The 19395-nt window shown below is 22.7% G+C and overlaps 7 protein-coding genes across 7 annotated transcripts; 5 read left to right on the top strand and 2 right to left on the bottom strand.

The window, feature by feature from the left end:
- Window positions 1–1494: 1494 nt before the first annotated feature.
- On the bottom strand, window positions 1495–3453 carry SRAE_1000209500 (Homeobox protein abdominal-B; the record flags this gene model as incomplete). The annotated part of the gene is made up of 3 exons (XM_024649130.1): window positions 1495–1772; window positions 2363–2970; window positions 3215–3453. 3 exons carry the CDS (start codon window positions 3451–3453, stop codon window positions 1495–1497), a joined length of 1125 nt encoding a protein of 374 aa, XP_024503038.1.
- A 5359-nt stretch (window positions 3454–8812) lies between these two features.
- Window positions 8813–9400, bottom strand: SRAE_1000209400 (Hypothetical protein; the record flags this gene model as incomplete). The annotated part of the gene is made up of 1 exon (XM_024649128.1): window positions 8813–9400. One exon carries the CDS (start codon window positions 9398–9400, stop codon window positions 8813–8815), a length of 588 nt encoding a protein of 195 aa, XP_024503037.1.
- A 952-nt stretch (window positions 9401–10352) lies between these two features.
- SRAE_1000209300 (EF-hand domain and EF-hand domain pair-containing protein) lies at window positions 10353–11160 on the top strand (the record flags this gene model as incomplete). The annotated part of the gene is made up of 3 exons (XM_024649127.1): window positions 10353–10506; window positions 10558–10679; window positions 10738–11160. The coding sequence occupies 3 exons, from the start codon at window positions 10353–10355 to the stop codon at window positions 11158–11160; spliced, it is 699 nt and encodes a 232-aa protein (XP_024503036.1).
- A 698-nt stretch (window positions 11161–11858) lies between these two features.
- Window positions 11859–12712, top strand: SRAE_1000209200 (Actin-binding Rho-activating protein; the record flags this gene model as incomplete). Its single annotated transcript, XM_024649126.1, has 4 exons — window positions 11859–11938; window positions 11982–12110; window positions 12157–12258; window positions 12298–12712. 4 exons carry the CDS (start codon window positions 11859–11861, stop codon window positions 12710–12712), a joined length of 726 nt encoding a protein of 241 aa, XP_024503035.1.
- A 613-nt stretch (window positions 12713–13325) lies between these two features.
- SRAE_1000209100 (Protein FAM136A) lies at window positions 13326–13748 on the top strand (the record flags this gene model as incomplete). The annotated part of the gene is made up of 1 exon (XM_024649125.1): window positions 13326–13748. One exon carries the CDS (start codon window positions 13326–13328, stop codon window positions 13746–13748), a length of 423 nt encoding a protein of 140 aa, XP_024503034.1.
- Window positions 13749–14661: 913 nt separating this feature from the next.
- SRAE_1000209000 (T-cell immunomodulatory protein) lies at window positions 14662–17809 on the top strand (the record flags this gene model as incomplete). The annotated part of the gene is made up of 4 exons (XM_024649124.1): window positions 14662–15697; window positions 15743–16562; window positions 16808–17173; window positions 17221–17809. 4 exons carry the CDS (start codon window positions 14662–14664, stop codon window positions 17807–17809), a joined length of 2811 nt encoding a protein of 936 aa, XP_024503033.1.
- A 539-nt stretch (window positions 17810–18348) lies between these two features.
- On the top strand, window positions 18349–19290 carry SRAE_1000208900 (Cytochrome c1, heme protein, mitochondrial; the record flags this gene model as incomplete). The annotated part of the gene is made up of 4 exons (XM_024649123.1): window positions 18349–18378; window positions 18427–18587; window positions 18648–19119; window positions 19162–19290. 4 exons carry the CDS (start codon window positions 18349–18351, stop codon window positions 19288–19290), a joined length of 792 nt encoding a protein of 263 aa, XP_024503032.1.
- Window positions 19291–19395: the final 105 nt, after the last annotated feature.

Below are 19395 nucleotides of genomic sequence, written 5' to 3'. Positions count from 1 at the left end.
ACCACAAATAAATCAAATCATTAAATTACTACTTTATAATTATCTCTTTATTTTAATATAATAAAATTCATTTTTCCTATCATTAATCAAGGTTTGTAGACAAAATTAATTTTATCATTATTACACTCATTCTTCTCAACATAACTATAAAATACTTCCCCATAAAGATTACCCCCTTAAAATCAATCTACATGATCTTTTTCTCAACATATTGAAATAAAATATAGTGTTATTTCTTCATAAAAATAATCTTCTTCTTTCTTTTTTCAAAATGTATCTCTTATAAATGTTAGTAAAATGAAAGAGAAATATTTTATGAGATGATCGTAAAATTTAAATTGTAGTATTTTAAAATAAATTATTGTGTTATTAAAAGATTATAAGTTAGTAGCAAATGTCTTAATATATATTACTTAATATATTAAACATATTACCTTTTTTATATATATATTTTTTTTAGAGGATTATATTATTATATTAAGCTTACATTTTAATTAATAATATTTTATTAATACTTCTTTCATTAATTATAATGTTTATTTATATAAATGTCATCCATCATATCTCTACATCTTTGATGTTCTATTTTTCAAAGATAACCATACCGACAAATGTAAGAGAAGTAGAAAAAGTAACAAAAATATATTTTGTTATCATTAATAATTTTATTAAATAATGGAAAAAAAAAGATTTTTTTTTTATTATTATCAAATTTATTTAAAAAAATATAAATCAATAATCCTTTATTTTATTTTTTATTATATAAATAATTATTACCATCCCATACTTTTAAAAGTTTTTGAGGTATAAAAGAAATATTTACTTAAAATATATGAAGATTGCTTTTTAATTCTATTTCTTTTACATTATTAAAAGATAATAAAGTGCCTTTCAAATCCCATATCACATTTTAATAAAAGTTAAATTAATATAAATATATAAGAAAAGTAAAAATAAAATGATATTTATTTAATAAATAAAATTAAAATTTTTCATAAATAAAATTCATTCCAAAACCTACTCATTTCTTCTAATCATTTTTTTTTTTTTTACTGTAAATATGGTACAATTTTATCTTTTCATGAAAATTGTTTAAGTTAATAAAATAAACATGATTCTTAAAAGGGTGAGCCTTTTCTTTATCAAATAAATATAATTGATAATATTCTCTTTTTTTTTTGTACTGTATACTATTATGAATAATTTTAAATGTAATATTGATTAACTTTTTTACTCTTATTTTTTATTTACATACATTAAAGAAAAATGAAGAATAAATATAAATTTTTAAATATTTATTGAGAAAAAAAAATTATCAAGAGAATAAGGTGTTTTCTTTTTATTAATAAAATACAATTATGATACAATATCTTTAATAATGACAATTTGTTACATTATTTGGTATGTAAAAAATCTATCTGTTTAATACAATTGAGATGATTATTTTCTTCATTCATTAAAGAATTACAAATTTGTAACATTTATTATTTTTAATTATTCAGAATTGATACACGCTTGTCTAACAGGCATCGTCATATTAAAACATCTAGCTTTTGTTTTTTTATCTTTCATACGCCGATTTTGAAACCAAATTTTGACTTGTCTTTCTGTTAACTGTAACTGTTGTGCCAAATCTACGCGTTTCTGTTTATTAACATAACTACTGTAGGCAAATTCTTTTTCCAATTCTAATATTTGAAATTTTGTATATGGTTTACGTTTCTTCCGATCACGACTATGTGATCCTGTCCAATCTAATGATGAATGGTCTCCTAAAAAAAAATAATACATTTATTATTATATCTTTTTTACAATTAATTATGTAACTTTTTAATTGTTTAATTTAAATTAATATCATCTGTTTTGTTTTGTTAGTAGAAGAATAAAACATAAATGGTTATAATAAAAATTTGTACTCAAATAATAAATGAAATCATGGAATATTAAATACACATGTCTATTGTAACTAATAAAAATCTTACTAATCTTAATTCACTAGACTGTTATCTATTACCATCTTTTTTCATTTACAAGAATCATTTAAATCAACAAATATAGTGCTTCATTTTTATTATATCAATAGGAGGGTAATAAAAAGATGCGCATGTTAGGTGACACCTGTACTTTTTGTTGATAGACGTATTACTATCAAAACAATGGATTATGTTTTAGAATTGGTTTATGATTGTTAATCGTATTTATAAAGTTATAAATTAAATAAATTAAAAATCTATCATTTCTTTACATTTAAAAAAAAAAACCAATTAATTACATTAATTATCTAACTCATAAAAAAAATGTGGTTTTTTTTTTCTTTTGTTAAAAATAAATTTAAAATAAAAAATAAACAATTTAAACTTACCTACTACACTAAGATCTTGAGCTGAGAAATAACCAGGATATTGTTGGGAGAGGAGGGGATTGTAGCCGTAGGTATTATAAGAATATGGTTGCCAAGGATTATTACCACTAACTGCTGCAACTGCTGCTGCTGTGGCAATGTCATTTGAATACATAGGATTCATTCTTTGCATCATTTCAAAACTATTTGTTGGTGGAAAACATCTTTGTAATGCATCTGTTGCTGTTACTGTACTTCGATTATTTTCAACATTATTTTGTGCATTATTTCTAATTGTTTCATTATTTTGGTCAGTTCCAGAATTACTACCACTTCTTCCTTCATTATTGGTATTTGTTGTTGGATTATTAGAAGTTGTTGGTACAGTACCTGGGAAAGAACCGGATGAGAATGGAGATGAAATATTTGTTGTAGCACTACTTGATGTTGAAGTATTTCCAGAAGTTTCTGTTGTTGATGATGGTCTTGATGTTGTTGTAGTATTTGTACCTCCAAGTCCATGTAATGGATTTGTTGATTGGGGTGATGGAAATGATGTTGAAGAGGTAGAGTTATTCCAACTGTATACAGATGCATTATAGGGATTAGTTACGGAAGTCATTAAATGACTATAAAATATAAAAATTATACATTCATCAAAATAAACATTATATAAAATAGGTAGTATAAATATACAAGTATATATATATACATATATTTATAGAAATTTTTATAAATGATATGGTAAAACGTCAAGGTCTTTTTGTTTTCTCTATTATTTCAAGGCCTTCATTAATACATATACATTACCTTTGAATTAAACTACCGTGAAGCGTATTTTTTTTTGTAATCATTTTAATAATAAATACTTACCTATTACTGTAATTAGTATTTTGTTGATTATTAGCATTACCATCTATATTTGAATTATTATACATTCCTGTGGCACTTGCTTGTGACCATAATGACATTGGATCATTGGCAGGTAAACTTCTTTGAGATCCTGTTGACATGGAGTATCCTCGATTTGGATCTATGATTCCGGCTGCAGCTGCTATAGGGAAACCAGCTACTGCAGCAATACTTGCTTGAGATTGCATTGCTGCTTGCATGGCACTTATTTTTTTTTTTACTATTGAAAGAATTGATTATATATAGTTTTTTTTTTTTTTTTGACTTTAAAAGAGATTCTTAATTTATTAAGAATAAAATAAAAATATAATAAATGAAAAGATAAAATATTATAATAATTGTTTTACCTAAAAAAAATAAATAAAAATAAATATATAATGATTTGAGAAGATATAATAAATATAAAAAAAAATTATGTTAAAATTTATTAATTTTTATCGGTATTTGGTATCCCTATATCATTAAAAAGTCATATTCCATTACTATAAAAAAAAATTACTATTAAAGCTTATCATTATTTTCATTATCATCATAAATTATTATATTACCCTACTTAATTAATAATTAATCATATTACCTAAGCCATAATATCCAATTAAAATATTTAAACCCCCATAAACACAATGTATCAGTAAAAAAGATAGGACAATCAAATGAAATTTTATTTCTATTTATTTGAAGGTAAATATAAAGTTTGTTTATGGGATAGATTTTAAATGTAATAGGTTAGATTAGTAGATATTTTACACGCAATATAATGAACAATTTAATTTAACCAACCGACTTTGATAGGCTAATAAAGTTGGATTGAAGACTATTATAAATTTGAATGGTGAATTGGGAGAGAGTATTAAAAGGCGTTGGAAGAATTTTATTATATAGAATGAAATGTTTTTATAAAAGAGGAGGTTTTTTGAAGATAACTAGTGAAGACATCCTTCATTTCATAGGAACTCTTTTTATTGGTTAAATTATATTTATGGGTGGAGTTTTGTAAAAATGCCAAGTACAGTAAAGTATATATATAGGTTGAGTAAAGAATAATGCCTAAAATAAGATTGGGTGGTACGGAAAAATGATAAGAAATACTTATATTCATCTCTATATTACATTTGTCATGGTTTATGAGAATATATATTCAATAAAATATATATATATTTTCTATATTTAATATTTGATAAAAAGATGAGGAGAGAGGAATGTAATAGTATACATATACATATATTTATATCGTTAGAAAAAAAAAATATATTAGAAATAATTTATAGATTAAAAGTTAGTCTCTTTTTCAAAAAATTTTTGTTAAATATATATATATATTTATATTTTTTTTTTACTATTATATAATATTCTTCTAAATTTAGATTTAAAAAAATTATTATATATTTAAAAAAAAAAATGAAATAATAAAATTAATTACTACAAAAGAGAAGATAAAAGTAAGAAATGAATCTATAAAAATAAAATTTGAGAAAATTTCCCTACAAAAAAGGTAAAAAAAAATGTTAAGAACAATAAAATTAATAAAAAAGATTATTTTTTAAAAGTAAAAATTATATAATACTCTTTCTTTATGAAGAAAGTAATTAAAATTTTATTTTAATAGATAAAAAAAATGAGGTAAAACAAAAAAAAAAATAAATGTATGAAGAGATGAAAATGATTTATTTAATTTAAAAAAAGTTTTAATTTGTTAATTTAAATATCTTATCATTATTATGTTGATATATATATATAAATGTCTAGTAAAATGGCTATATTTTTTTTATATCCTTTAGAATTAATTGTGTGCCGGCAATTCTATTGACTCTCGGTAAACTTTTAAAAAAATGTCAAGATATGAATCAAAAGTTTTAGGCATCTTTTTTTTTTTTAAACTGATCACAATATTGCGCCAAGTTGTAAAACAAAGATATATTAGGTAACCGGTCCATAAACTTGTAATAACAATCCCCTAATCAATCATAATTTGGTTCATAAATATGTTAGCTAAAATGACTGTTAGCAATATTCTGATATAGATATTTTATTTATCCTTTTCGGCATTACAAACTAATAAATGTAGATCAAAGATTTAATTTAATTAAGATAAAAGATTCTGTCGGGTATTTGTTAATATTAAGATAATATTATTTATAGGATAATCTAGTTAAAAAAAAATTAATACATTATAGCTAACAATAAGTATATATATATATATATATAAATGTTTGTAAAATAATTTTTAATGTGTTAAATGGGTGATAAGAAAAAAAAAATACATTAAGAATTTTATTATTAATGTTATAATAGATAATGAGAACTTGAAACTTATATAAACTAATGTGTCCTCCTAATGGACTACTGATTAATGGTGTTGGTAGATGTGATTTTTATAGAGATGGACAATTGATAATAAATGTATTTAACATATTATTTCTTTTTCTCTTTTTTTTTTTTTTTGATTTTATTATATAATATAATAAATAATATTCAGAAAAAAAAAAGTTGGCATAGGTTGTTAAATAATGGAAATGTGAGAATAAAATGACAATATTATAATGGGTTTATTGAAAAATTAATTGAATGGTAAGATGTCAACTTTGGTAGATTGAATGTAAAAAAAAAAAAGTATTGTTTTTCAGGAGGTGGTAGATAATGGTTTATTAAAAATTCAATTTTTTTTTGAATAAATTTTTATATTAATATATAGATAAAAATTATACATTGTTATAATTTAATCTTTTTCAAATAATAAAAAAATTAAATAAAAGATTTTTGTATAGTTTTAAATGTAATGTCATAAATTTACTTATTTTTTAATTAAATTAAAAATGTTAAAATGAATAAATTAAGGAACAATAAAAATATTATTTGAATAAAAATGAAGTCGTAAAAATTTTTTAGTTGTATGACTAACAATAATACATTATATAATCAATTCATTAATCATTATTAATAGTAAAAATTGAACTTTTTGGTAGATACAATATAATATATGAGAAGCTATAAAAAAAATATGGTTGTTATCAATGATATTTAGCGCATACTTAATATAATTTGTACGTAATAGAGGCATCTTTTATCATATCAATGAATAAAGCTTTTATTATCAAACTTCAATATTAATCATTAATTTTTGTCAAACAGTAGTCAAATAATTTAAAACACCAAATAATATTTATCATCACCTTCCCTAATCATAGCCTTTTTCTCATTTTCTAATAAAATAAAAAGTAAATAGAATAAAAGTATCAATTAAAAGTGTAAAGATGGTATTAAACTTTAACATTATTCTTTAGACTTGTGGTGCTTGTAAAATATTTGATGGACCTTATAAAATTTTTGATGAATCATAAATATTTTGAGGTGCATATATAAAGAAAGAAAAAAGAGATTTGAAGGAATACTTTTATTATTATATTTCATGAAAGTTTTTATTAAATATTTCTTTTCTATAAATTATATATTTTATTTATTGTGTATCAAAATATATTTATATATGTATATTTTTTTTCTTTTTTTTATTTAATCTAATATTATATTATTAATTATGTTTTATATATATAACACTTAATCTAATAGTTAAAAATTAATATGCCAAATGATAAATTTTGATTATTCAAACATAATTTTTAAATATAATAATTATCTATGTAACTTTATGTCGGAAACATCAAAGAATAGTTCTGATTATTTCAGTCATGTATCCTATTCTTATCAGTGTTATACTACATGTAAATGTATTTAAAATCTTGTTAATCAAACTAATAAAAAGGGTAACTTTTGATAAAACATTCTTTTAGTTTGATATATGTGGTTAAGCTAATGAGATAAAATTACTGATTGTCAAGGGTATTTGTTGATATGAAAAAGTTGTAAATTTGTATTTAAACACATTTTTATGTTTCTTATGATTAATGTGTATAAACAGCTATTTTTTTTATATATAAAAATCATGTTTCTCCATACAAAGAGGTCTGTTTATTTAAATAATGATAAGAGTTCTTTTTTATGGTAATAAAAATTTGAAGAATGTCTTGAAAGATATATTAACAATACTTTTTAAAAAGAAAAGCCGATAAATGATAAAAGATGTGTTGATAATTCTTTTTTTATTACTTTTTTGATACAAAAATTATAGATAAAAGAAAATTTTGTTTAGATTATGATTTAATAAATTAAAATATATTAATAGCCACTGATAGATTTTTTTTTTTGTTATATGTTAAAAGATATTTCTGTCAATTGATTATTTACTTAATTTATTTCTTGATTTTGTCACTCATATCTTTATTAGTAACAAAGAGTACTGTAAAAATTAATTTACTAATTTTGTGGCATTCCTATTATCAAATAATTATTTTATTTTTAAATTAAAATAATGTATACTGTAGTTTTATTATTTAAATTTAATTTTAAATTAGAACATAAATGTTTCTTTGTATTTTGAATAAAAATTTTTAAACACAAAATATATTTATATATATATAGGAGTGCCATTTATAAATAGTAAATTATAAAATAAAATATTTTTCTAAAGGAATCTGATAAGGTTCTATACATTGATTAATAAACAAGAAATTATACTAAAAATAAAATTGTATAATGTTGTAAATTGAATAAAACAATAAAATTAATTCATTAAAAGATTTTACCGATATTACAAATTAATTTTGGTTATATTCAAGTATTCAATATCTTTTTAAGGATATTTTATCATTATCAGAATCTTTATAATTACTTTTTAAACTTGAAAAACAACAATTTTTATGAATTGTAATGTTTCTTTTTTTTTATGTTATGTCCTTCCTAATTTTCTCGTCCTCCATATGAAATATTGCCGAAATTTTAACGATGTCATAATATTTAGCGGTAATCTAAAACATCTTCATATCATCAAAGAAAGGTTTGCCGCAATGGACAGAAGTTTAGGTATATTATATCTTTATAACACACGTGTGTGATAAACAAAAGATACAGTTGGTTCTTTTGATATAATAGAACAACCTCATTGAAGCATTAATTTTTTTATTGATCTAAAGATTTTCTTTATCTTATAATATCATAAATAATAAAAACAAATTAGATGAGGGTAGATATTTAATAAACTTTTAATAATACCTATGGGATTTATTTTTATAATATGGCACATATGGAAATTTAGTTTATAGAGAACATATTTAGAAGCTTGACAACAATACTATTTTATTACATTATTTCTCTATTTAATTCTAGTCATCCAAATATAATAAAAATTTTGACAATAAAATGTAGCTTGTAGATACGGTAGCAAATTTGTCATCTTGAATGTAATTAATTTAAAGAAATAACACTGTAACAGATGTGAATTATATATATAATTTTAACAAAATAATTTTATGGAAAATAGATAAAAAAATTTTTTTTTTCTATAAGTAATTGTAAAATCAAATATCTTCAATATATAAAAGATTGTCATATTTTTTAGAATATAATAAAAATTTCTTTAGTTATATTGATATAAAAATTGGTTTCTATAAAATAAAATAAAATTTATGTAATAAAAAATTATATATATATAAGACATAAAAAAAAAAATTAATTTATTACAACCTCACTACGAACTAATGCTCCATAACGAAAATTAAGAATTGACATCAGATTATTTGCAATTGTACGCCATGTTCCTTTTGTTGTTGTGTATCCTTTTATATTAATATCAATTTCTTTAATGTAATCTTGTGTATTTAATACTTGAGAAGTACTTATAGAATTTGGGCTTAAAGGGCAATTTGTTAATGTTACCGTAGAACCACTATTTCCAGTCACTACAGCCCATTCAATAATAGCCCCAGCAGCTAATAATCCTACATTAGTACCTGATGGTATAGGAGTATTTGGAACACAATTTGCAATAGGATCCGGTGAGTAGGTTATTGTTGCTGTTGCTCCTGTCACAGGAATATTTTCATCATCAAAGGCAAATAATATTGCTGCATTTATATCTGATTCAGCACTTTGTAAAGCTTGATTTTGCGATAAACTTTGCCCAGCAAAATAAAAAACAACACCTGGATTTGATGATGATATTTCAGGTGGGTATGTCCAACTAACAGCAGGTGATACTTTAAATGTTAATGTAGGATCTTGTAAAAGTTCTCCATCATTTGCACTACCACCTGACATAGAACCACAAGAATGAATAGGAGAAATTAAAGTTATTAATGTAATCCAAAATTTAAATTTTTTTAACATTTTTTTTTTAAATATAATACTTCATTTTTAACTTTTTTTTTCTTTTATATAAAATAATATTTACCTAAAAAATATTATTTAATAGTATTTTCAAAACAACATTTAAATTGACAATAGTTTTGATAAAAATTTTTACCAATTAATGATTGATATTTATTTGATTAATAGGAAAAATTTTTAAAAAGTAAATCTTACTATTGAATGAAAGAACTGTTTAGTAAGATAACATGATGAGTTATATTTGATTTTTTAATAGTTTATGAATTATGGTTAAATAAATCTTTTTTATAATTGAAATATTAATTATTAAAAATAGTATGAAAGAAATAATTTTTTTTTTTATTTATATTTGAATAAATATCTAAATTCATTGAAAAATATTTTTATTTTATTATATTTATAAATATAATTAGGTGAATGTCATAGCTAAAAAAGATATGTATTCATAGGGTGATGAGTCATTCCATGAATATAAATTATATACAAAAAAAAAATATATATATATGTATAAATTTATCTATAGGGTGATTAATTTATCAAATATCAAATAAAAAATATTAACATTAAAAATATACTTTCCATAAATTAATAAATACATTAATCTTCACTTTTTAATTTTAACTGTTAAAAAAAAATTATTTATTATATCATCTCTCTTATTTATTCCTTTTTTCGGTTGATTTCAGCTTTAATTCAAAAATAAGTAATATCTCTTTTTATGTGTTTAAAATCTTTGAAACCTGTTATTATAATGATTAATCCAAAGAAAGATACAATTAGATGAAATCATCAATATATTTTATGCCCACCTCTTATAAATTCATTGAAAATATAACTTTCTTAAATATTATATCTTTTTAAATAAATCACACTTTCTAAAAATATGTGGAAGAAAGTTCTAGTTAGTTTCTTAGCTATTTCTACTGTTACAGGTTTTAATTTGGATGATTTTGATGATAATAAAGATGGAAAAATTCAATATCATGAATTTTTAAAACTTTCTGAATCCGAAAATGGTCAACAAATTAAAGCTAATGGTACATTTTTATTTTATAATAAATATTTTTTACCTAAATTTTTTTTTATAGTTAATAAATATTTTAATAATTATGATATTAACAAAGATGGTACATTGTCAGTTGATGAACTTGTCTACCTAACATCATCACTACCACAAAAACATGAAAATCACATTCAAAAATTTTTTAATGTATGTTTAGAATAAACTTGTTTTTTTAATTTATTTATAAATAAAAATATCATTTTAGATGTTAGACACAAATCAAGATGGTTTTATTACTATGGATGAGGCAAAAAATAGTAAAGAACAAATTGCTAGTGAAATTATTAATGGTTTATTTCAATTTGCTGATATTAATAATGATAAAATGATTAGTCTTAGAGAATTTAGTGCTGTTATGGAACCAACAGAAATACCAACAAATAATGATTTTTTAAAAATTCAACAAGCCAGAAGATTAATGGCTTTGATTGATCAAAATAGTGATAGAAAATTGACTGTTGAAGAGGTACATAAATATGCAAATCAAAATGGAGAAGTTAAAATTAATGAAATTGAAGATGTTTTCTCAAAACTTGATACTAATAAAGATGGGTGGCTTGTAATAAATGAGCTTAAAAATATTGAAAATCATATTTCTATCATTAACAAACGTATTAATAGAGTATAACTTTAAAAATAATCTTTATATTTTTTTTTTTAAATATTTCTTGTTTGTATATTTTAACATAAAGATAAAACGTAAATTTGTTGGTTAACATTGATCAATCACTTACTAACATTTTATTAGATATAAATATTATAAAATATTTTCGAAACAAGGACATCCTTGTATATCATAATATAGATATTCAGATAATAACTAGACATCCAATATTTTATAGTAATACAATAACTAGATTCTTTATCATAATCAAAAAGTTAATTCTCTCCTTATATTGTAAAAGAAAATTTAACTTAAAAGTTTTGGTTATTTTTAATACTTTAATTTTATTTATTAAAGTTTATTATATTAAAATGTTATAATTGATGAATAATAAAATTTATAATAGTAACATTTTGAAAAGATAAATAGAATATATTTTTAGTAATTTAAAAAGAGAACAAACAAAAGCTATACACTTATCAATTATTTTAGCTACTTTTTTTTTTTAAAACTCAACATGTGGATAGAAAATTGCCAATTGATATATAGTGTAAAATTAAATAAAAGTAAGGAAAAATCATATGAATAGAAATAATTACGAGTAACAAATATATCACCTTAACTTTATTACTTATAATTCACAAAACATACTTAGAGATAAAATAAAAACATAATATAACTATCTCAAATAACTTTCATTGTTTTCTTGAAACATAAAAAAAATGATGTCGAAGAGATGTGCTAACATGAAGGAATCTATCAATAAATTTAATGAAAAAGATAAACAAGTGGAACAGAAAAGGTAAGTTTTTGACATATTTTTTTTTAATTTCATTTCATCTTAGTCTTGAAATGTCAAAAGGCAGCTACTGGCAATTAAAAAATATGAATAGTAATAAAAATACAAATGATTTGAAAAGTAAATTTACTAATCCTCCAAATAATCAAGTAGCAGAAACAGAAACAGATAATAAGTAATTACATTTTTACAACATATTTTAATAAAATTTTATTTTTCAGTCCTCCTACCAAACGCCATCCATATTGTAGAACATCTTCAACACAAAAATTTATAGATAAATTTAATGCAACAGCCAAACAGACAGATGAAGAATTAAAAAGGTATATTTTTATTTTTAAATATTTAATTAATTTTAATAGAAATCCATTTTCGGATACATATGAAATTCAACAATTTGACAAGAGTACAAAAAATTATGCTAGACCACCAAAAGGTTCAAAGACTGAAGTTAGAGCAAATAGAGCTGGAAATTATATAACTTCAGAGATAATATTTTTATGTGAAGTAATAAATACATTTGCAACTGGTGAAGTACCCAATCGTGCCGTCAAATTTGGTCCTTTATTTTACAATTATAATTTTTATTCAGGAAGTTTAGTTGGAATTTTAATTAGAGCACGAAAGTATGGATTAATTGATTTTGAAGGAGAAATGTTATATCAAGGACAGGATAATAACAAAGAAATTAAGATGTTAAAAACTCTTGATGACATTAAAAAATGTGTTAGGTATTCAGGAGATCCAGTAAATTGTGTGGCTATCGTTGATACATAATTAATAAAATTTGTAAATCTTGCACATTAAAATTGCTATTATAAAATAGTTTTTATTCTCAAATTCAAATTGAAATAAACAAAAATTATAAATAATTCATTAGATTGTAAACAGGTTATGTATTTTTTTTTACTATATTTTATTTTTATTATTTAAGAATAATAATTGTATTTTAAAATGAGTTGATATATACATTGTAAATAATAATAAATTTTTTTTTATTTGAAAATTATAGATATTATGATATATATTCAAAATACGATTAATAAATCATCCATAAAATAAGCCCATGAAAATTTCTATTTTTATTTATATCATTTAAAAAACATGAATCATAAAATATAACTAATACATTTTATAAGTTATTTTACCACTTTTTTAAAAGTTTAATTAACAAATATAAAATCATAACAAAATGAAAAAGACATTGTTTATTAATGAAGTTGATTACTTAACTATTTTATTTTTAAAAAAGTTTAGCCCAAATAAACATTTCTCCAAAATTTTAAAAAATTGTCTTGAAAAGGTTTTTAAAAAAAAAAAGATTTCTTAAATTTTTGCAAAATTAAATAATTTTTTTTTCTAATTTTTAGACTTCACTTTTAAGTTAACTATGGAGAAAGCACAACAACGAATGACGGAATCTATGGAAGAATTTATAGATGAAATCGATAGAAAATATCTTCGTCGTATTAAAAAAGAAATGTTTGACTGTTCCTCTAGATGTCTTGATGATAGAAGTTTAAAACGTACTGAAACCGAGAGTTGTATTGAATCATGTAGTAGTAGTATAGAAATGGCTCAAAAATATTTTAATAAAGAATTAGGAACTCTTGGAGAACAATTAAATCGGTGTGTAATGTCTGGTTACGACAAGACTGTTCAAAAATATGGTGAACCAAAAAATAATGAGGAAGCCAAAAAAATACAAAAATTGATGGAGACTCAAGTAACTAATTGTGTTAATGATCACATAGCCTTACTACCAAATATTGAGAAAAAATTTGTTAATGATCTTTATAATAAATTAAAATAAATTATAATTTATATTTGTTATTAGTCATAAGTTTTAGGTACTTATAAATTTGTTGTTGTCATTATGAATAAAATTTAATTTAAAGTTTGTGTATTTAATGAAATAAAGATAATTAATTTTAAATAAAATGACAAAAATTATTTTTCCATAAATTTATTTTAGAATATTTAGTGGAGAATTAATTTTTAATTACACTAATAAGTCAGATTTCAAAATATGTATTATTTTACAAAATATTGAATATATGTATATAACTTTCTTAAAGATAAAAAAATTATTAAATATTAAAACATATTTTCAATGACTATTTAAACATTAAATTTCAAGTACATATATAAAAAAATAACAAATTCAATAAAAATAATTATTTATTATCAAATAAAAAGGATTTTATTTATCATTTATTTATTAAAATTAAAAGAAATACTTTACTACCGTAGAAATAGTGCTTTCAAAGTTTTATATTTAATGAAAAAAAAAAAAATTATTTGCTGCAAATATTAAACAATAATATTGACTAATCAAATTCTATAATTTTTAAAATTTAACATTTAAAGTTGATAAACATACAAATATGAATAAATTTATATATTAATCACAAGTAAAATCTTAAAGAGAAATTTAAAAGTAACGTGGAGTATTATGTACACATCAACTTATTTAGGGGTGTTTATATATGCCACGCGGTATTACAAAAGGGTATTCATTTCTATATTTCGATTTCGAATTATACATAAAGACTCTGTGAATATTTTTCGTTCATTATTATTACATATGTACAATTTTACAATATCATATATGTACAAATTTTGTAAAAATTATTCTATTTCACAATAATTTTTAACTTTTTTAGGCTAGAAACATTATATAACAATAACAAATTTATTTTATCTATTATGCTATAAATGCTAACATGACGTTTCTATTTAATTTTAATTTAAAAAAAAGAAATATTAACATAAAATTATGGATTTTCCTATTTCTAACATGGACTAATATTGTAGAAAACTCACTCATATTAGATGAAGATGCTCCAAAAAATGGTTATTCAGGTAGAATATGTGGTATAGGTGATATGAATAAGGATGGTTACACTGATATAATAGTACAAAATGATGATGAATTAACAATAAGGTTACAATCAGAAACTGGAATTTTTAGTAATCAAACGACTCCAAAAAGTTTACAAATTGAGTCAACGAAATCGTCTTGTTTTGTAGGAGATTTTAATGGTGATACAATTCCAGATATAATTTCTGTTTCAGAATTAGATGATTCTATTTTTCATGTGACTGTATTTTTATTTAATGATGTTTACAAGTTCAACTTTACGGTTTTTAATTTAAATACATTATTATTTGACGAGCCCATTTTAGTTGATGTTAATGGTGATGGTATAACTGATATTGTTGGATTTAAAAGTGAAACCCGTGAGTTAGTTTGTTTTACGGGTGGTGAAAAATTTGGAACAGAGGAATGTACAAAATTATTTAAAAATAATTTAAATGATAATATTGATAATATAAACGAGAGAAAAAATATGAAACCAAAAAAATATTTTCCACATATATTTGCAGATTTTGATGGAGATATGAGAGCTGATTTTGTTTTTGGTATGGAAAATGAAAATCAAAAATTAGTTTTAGAGATGTATGTGAAGAATGAAATTAGGAATAATTGGGTTTTACATAAAAATGCCATTGCCAAAATACCTAATAATTACGATGAAAAAAATTTAGCAGCACCTGTTGTTTCTGATTTTGATGCTGACGGTCACCTTGATATAGCTTTTCCCGTCTGTAGTGATAGTGGTTGTAAAAAAATTGAAAAATTTTTAATTTGGTCAAATAAAAATAGTAATAGAATTTCTAAATCTGAAGTATTGAAAGAAGGTGGTGAATGGAATTATATTACAATTGATAATAAAGAATCAGAACTTGCTGTGACTGGTAAAGAACAAGCTGTAATATTTAGAGTCGGAGATTTTAATTTAGATGGATATCCTGATTTGATAGCTGTTGCTAAAATTAACAATGGTGACCATCCAATAATTCTTGAAAATGTTGAATGTAATGGTTGTGAAAATGTAACTAGGAAATTTGAAATGAAAACCACTCAACGATTAATTGAGCCTGCTGATATGAGTGGAGGTAAAGTAATGTTAACGGGATTTTTTGATCTAAAAGAAGATGGTAAATTGGATATTGTAGTTGAGTATATGGATAAAAAAAATCAACAAACAAAACACGATTTCATCAAATGTGATGATAAAGGTGATACGACTTTCCTTAAAGTTCAAACTCACACAAATGTTTGTCAGAAAGAATGTCCAGGTAGAAAAGCACGAGATTTTGGTAGTGGAATTCCATGGCACGGAGCGTGTGTTTCATATTCAATGACAGATTCTTGGGGAAGTTTTAAAGTTTCAAAGAAATGTCAACTTTCCCAGACTAATCAAAGAACATTACAAGGACCTTATGTATTATTTGGATTAGGTCGAAGTCCAAATTTTATTGACATTATAAAGTTTGATGGACCTTTTAACTATAAGCATATGGTGAAAGCCAAATCATATGAATTACCACAAATAGTGCCAAATTCAAGAATTGTTGCTGTTCCACCACGAGAATCAAACAATTTATGGTATATACGGCTTTATCTTACCCCATCACGACTTATCCTTCAAAGCTTTATTGTTCTTGCAATAGTATGTATTCTTCTTTTGTTTTCAGCTGGATTATTGCATTTGCGAGAACGTCAACAAGATAAACGTGAAAAAAATTCTCAACACCAACGGTTTTTCTTTGACGCAATGTAATGCCCTAATTTCCTGTTAAACATTTAAATCATATTTTATAATGACTGTACATAATTTGCATATCATTTATATCGTGTAAAAATAAATAATATACAATAAACAAATTAATAGTAAAGCTTTAATTATCTGTACAAATAAATATATTAAATCTTATAGTAATTTTTTTTATGTTATCTGAAAATTTAATAAATTGTATTTATCCATCAAAAACTAAAAATTATTTAAATTATGTTAAAAATAGATATAAAATCAAAGATGAATTAGGTAGAGGAAGTTTTGGTATTGTTTTGGAAGTAGAAGATATCATAACATCAACAAAATTAGCAATGAAAATTGCAAAAAAAAATAATGATGAAGGAAGATGTTTAGTGTTAGAAAAAAGAATTCTTATAAAAATTAGAAAATCAAATTATTTTCCAAAAATTTATGCAGCAGGAACTTTTAAGAAATATAATTATATAATTTGTGAAAAATTAGGAAAAAATTTACAGTCAATAATGCATGAAAAATATGACGAAAAATCATTTCATCAATGTGTTATCGCTGAAATTGGATATCAATTAATTGAAGCTTTGACTATACTTCATGCAGCAGGCTACTTGCATAGGTAAAAAGTTTATTATTTTTTATAATTAATTAATATTTAATTTATAGAGATATAAAACCAGATAATATGATGATTGGTCTACCACCAAATGATAGAAGAATCTATTTAATAGATTTTGGTATGAGTAGGCAATTCAAAAATTCTGATGGAAGTTTACGAATAACAAAAAGAAAAAATCTTTGTTTTAGAGGGACAAAAGTTTTTGCCTCAAATTGGGCACTTTTAAATAATGAACAACAACCATGGGATGATATACATTGCGTTTTAATATCCCTATCTTTCATGCTAAATGGTACCTTACCATGGTGGGAATCATATGAAGATACATTAAAATTAATTAAAAAAAAAAGTAAGCATACTAATATAAATATGTTTACACGTTTTGGAAACAGTGGAAAAAGATTCGCATTATATGTTTTAAATTCTTTTCGTAAATATGAAGTGGATTATAAATATATGAGCAAATGTTTAAGAGATGAAAAAGAAAGGCTTGACAATAAAACATTTGAAGCTTATTGGTCATGGGACTTAAACTGGACAAAAACACTTTTGAATCCTTATGAAAAGCAATTAATTACCCTATCCAAAACAACATTAAGTAGTATACCAAAAAAAGAAATTATAAGAATTAAATAATAACTAACTTAAAATAAATTAAATTATATTAAAATTTTTTTCAAAACAAAATAATACTATATATATAATATTTATTATTACTACGAACTTTAACAATAAAAATTCACGTTATATTTTTTTTTAAAATTTTCATATCAATAATACTTAACAATCACAATTTTATCGCTCACTTTAATATAACTACAGAAATTATTTCTTGAAAAGAAGAGCGACTCATCTTTAGTAACGCTGTACCACTTCTATTCTGTTGTATACTTGATTGTTAAAATATTTTCTTGTTAGTTTTTTTTTCTTATATTTAATAATAACGAGATATTATTATTTGAAATTAGTAATTAGAAATTTAGGAAATATCTTTTGTACCATCTTTCTATGTATCTTCTTATATATAGAATTTATGTTACATGAAATATACATACATTGTTTATAAAAATAAATTTAAACTAATTACTGGAAGTGAGCATACATTTTAGAATTCTCTATTGATATTATTTTGCATCATTTTAATATTTAGTTGTTTTTTTAGCCATCAGTTAGTAATGCAAAGGGCCATTAGTTCTGGAGTGTTTGTAAGTTTTATTACTGAAAATTCAATATAAGAATTCTTTTTTTTTAAGAAAAATCTAGCTCTGGGTCTTGGAGTTACTAGTGTTGGAGGATTCTTGTATGCTCTTGAAAATTCTATTCAAGCAGGTGAACATGTATCTCATCCAACTAAATTACCCTGGCCTCATGCTGGACTTTTTGATTCATTTGATTATGCTTCAGTTCGTCGTGGGTATGAAGTCTACAAACAAGTTTGTGCAGCCTGTCACTCTTTAAAATATGTTCACTATAGACAATTTGTTGATACATTTATGACATTAGATGAAGTTAAGGCTGAAGCAGCTGAAGCTAGTATTCCAGACACAAATGACAAAGGACAGCCAATTGTAAGACCAGGAACAATAAATGATGTTCTTCCAAGTCCATATCCTAATAAAAAAGCTGCTGCTGCTGCTAATAATGGTGCTATTCCACCAGATCTTTCATTGATGGCCATGGCTCGTCATGGAGGTGATGATTATCTTTTCGCCTTGTTAACTGGTTATTTCGATGCACCAGCTGGTATAAAAGTTGATGAAGGAAAAGCTTATAATCCATATTTCCCTGGAGGAGTTATTTCTATGCCACAACAATTATTCGATGAAGGTATTGAATACAAAGATGGAACATTTGCTTCACAATCACAACAAGCTAAGGATGTTAGTACTTTCTTACACTGGACATCAGAACCTTTCCACGATAAAAGAAAACAATATGCTCTTAAGGTATGTTTTAAAATTAAATATTTATTAATATATATATTTTAGGTTTTGGCTATTGCCCCAATTCTCGCCTTAGTTCTTGTTTATGCTAAACGTCATTCATGGACGATTATCAAATCACAAAAATATGCTTGGCGTTCAGTAAAGGGAAGAGAACCACCAAAATCAAAGTAAATCAGAAATACATAAAAAAGTTAAATTACAAGTTAGATGAAGTGGTTTTATTATTCAGACGTCAAAGACTTATTATAGAATAAAATATAATTTTTTTAGGACTAA

Source organism: Strongyloides ratti, assembly GCF_001040885.1.
Source record: "Strongyloides ratti genome assembly S_ratti_ED321, chromosome : 1".
Taxonomy (NCBI): domain Eukaryota; kingdom Metazoa; phylum Nematoda; class Chromadorea; order Rhabditida; family Strongyloididae; genus Strongyloides; species Strongyloides ratti.
The sequence above is the reverse complement of the archived record's forward strand: the minus strand, read 5'-3'. Positions and strand labels throughout refer to the sequence as shown.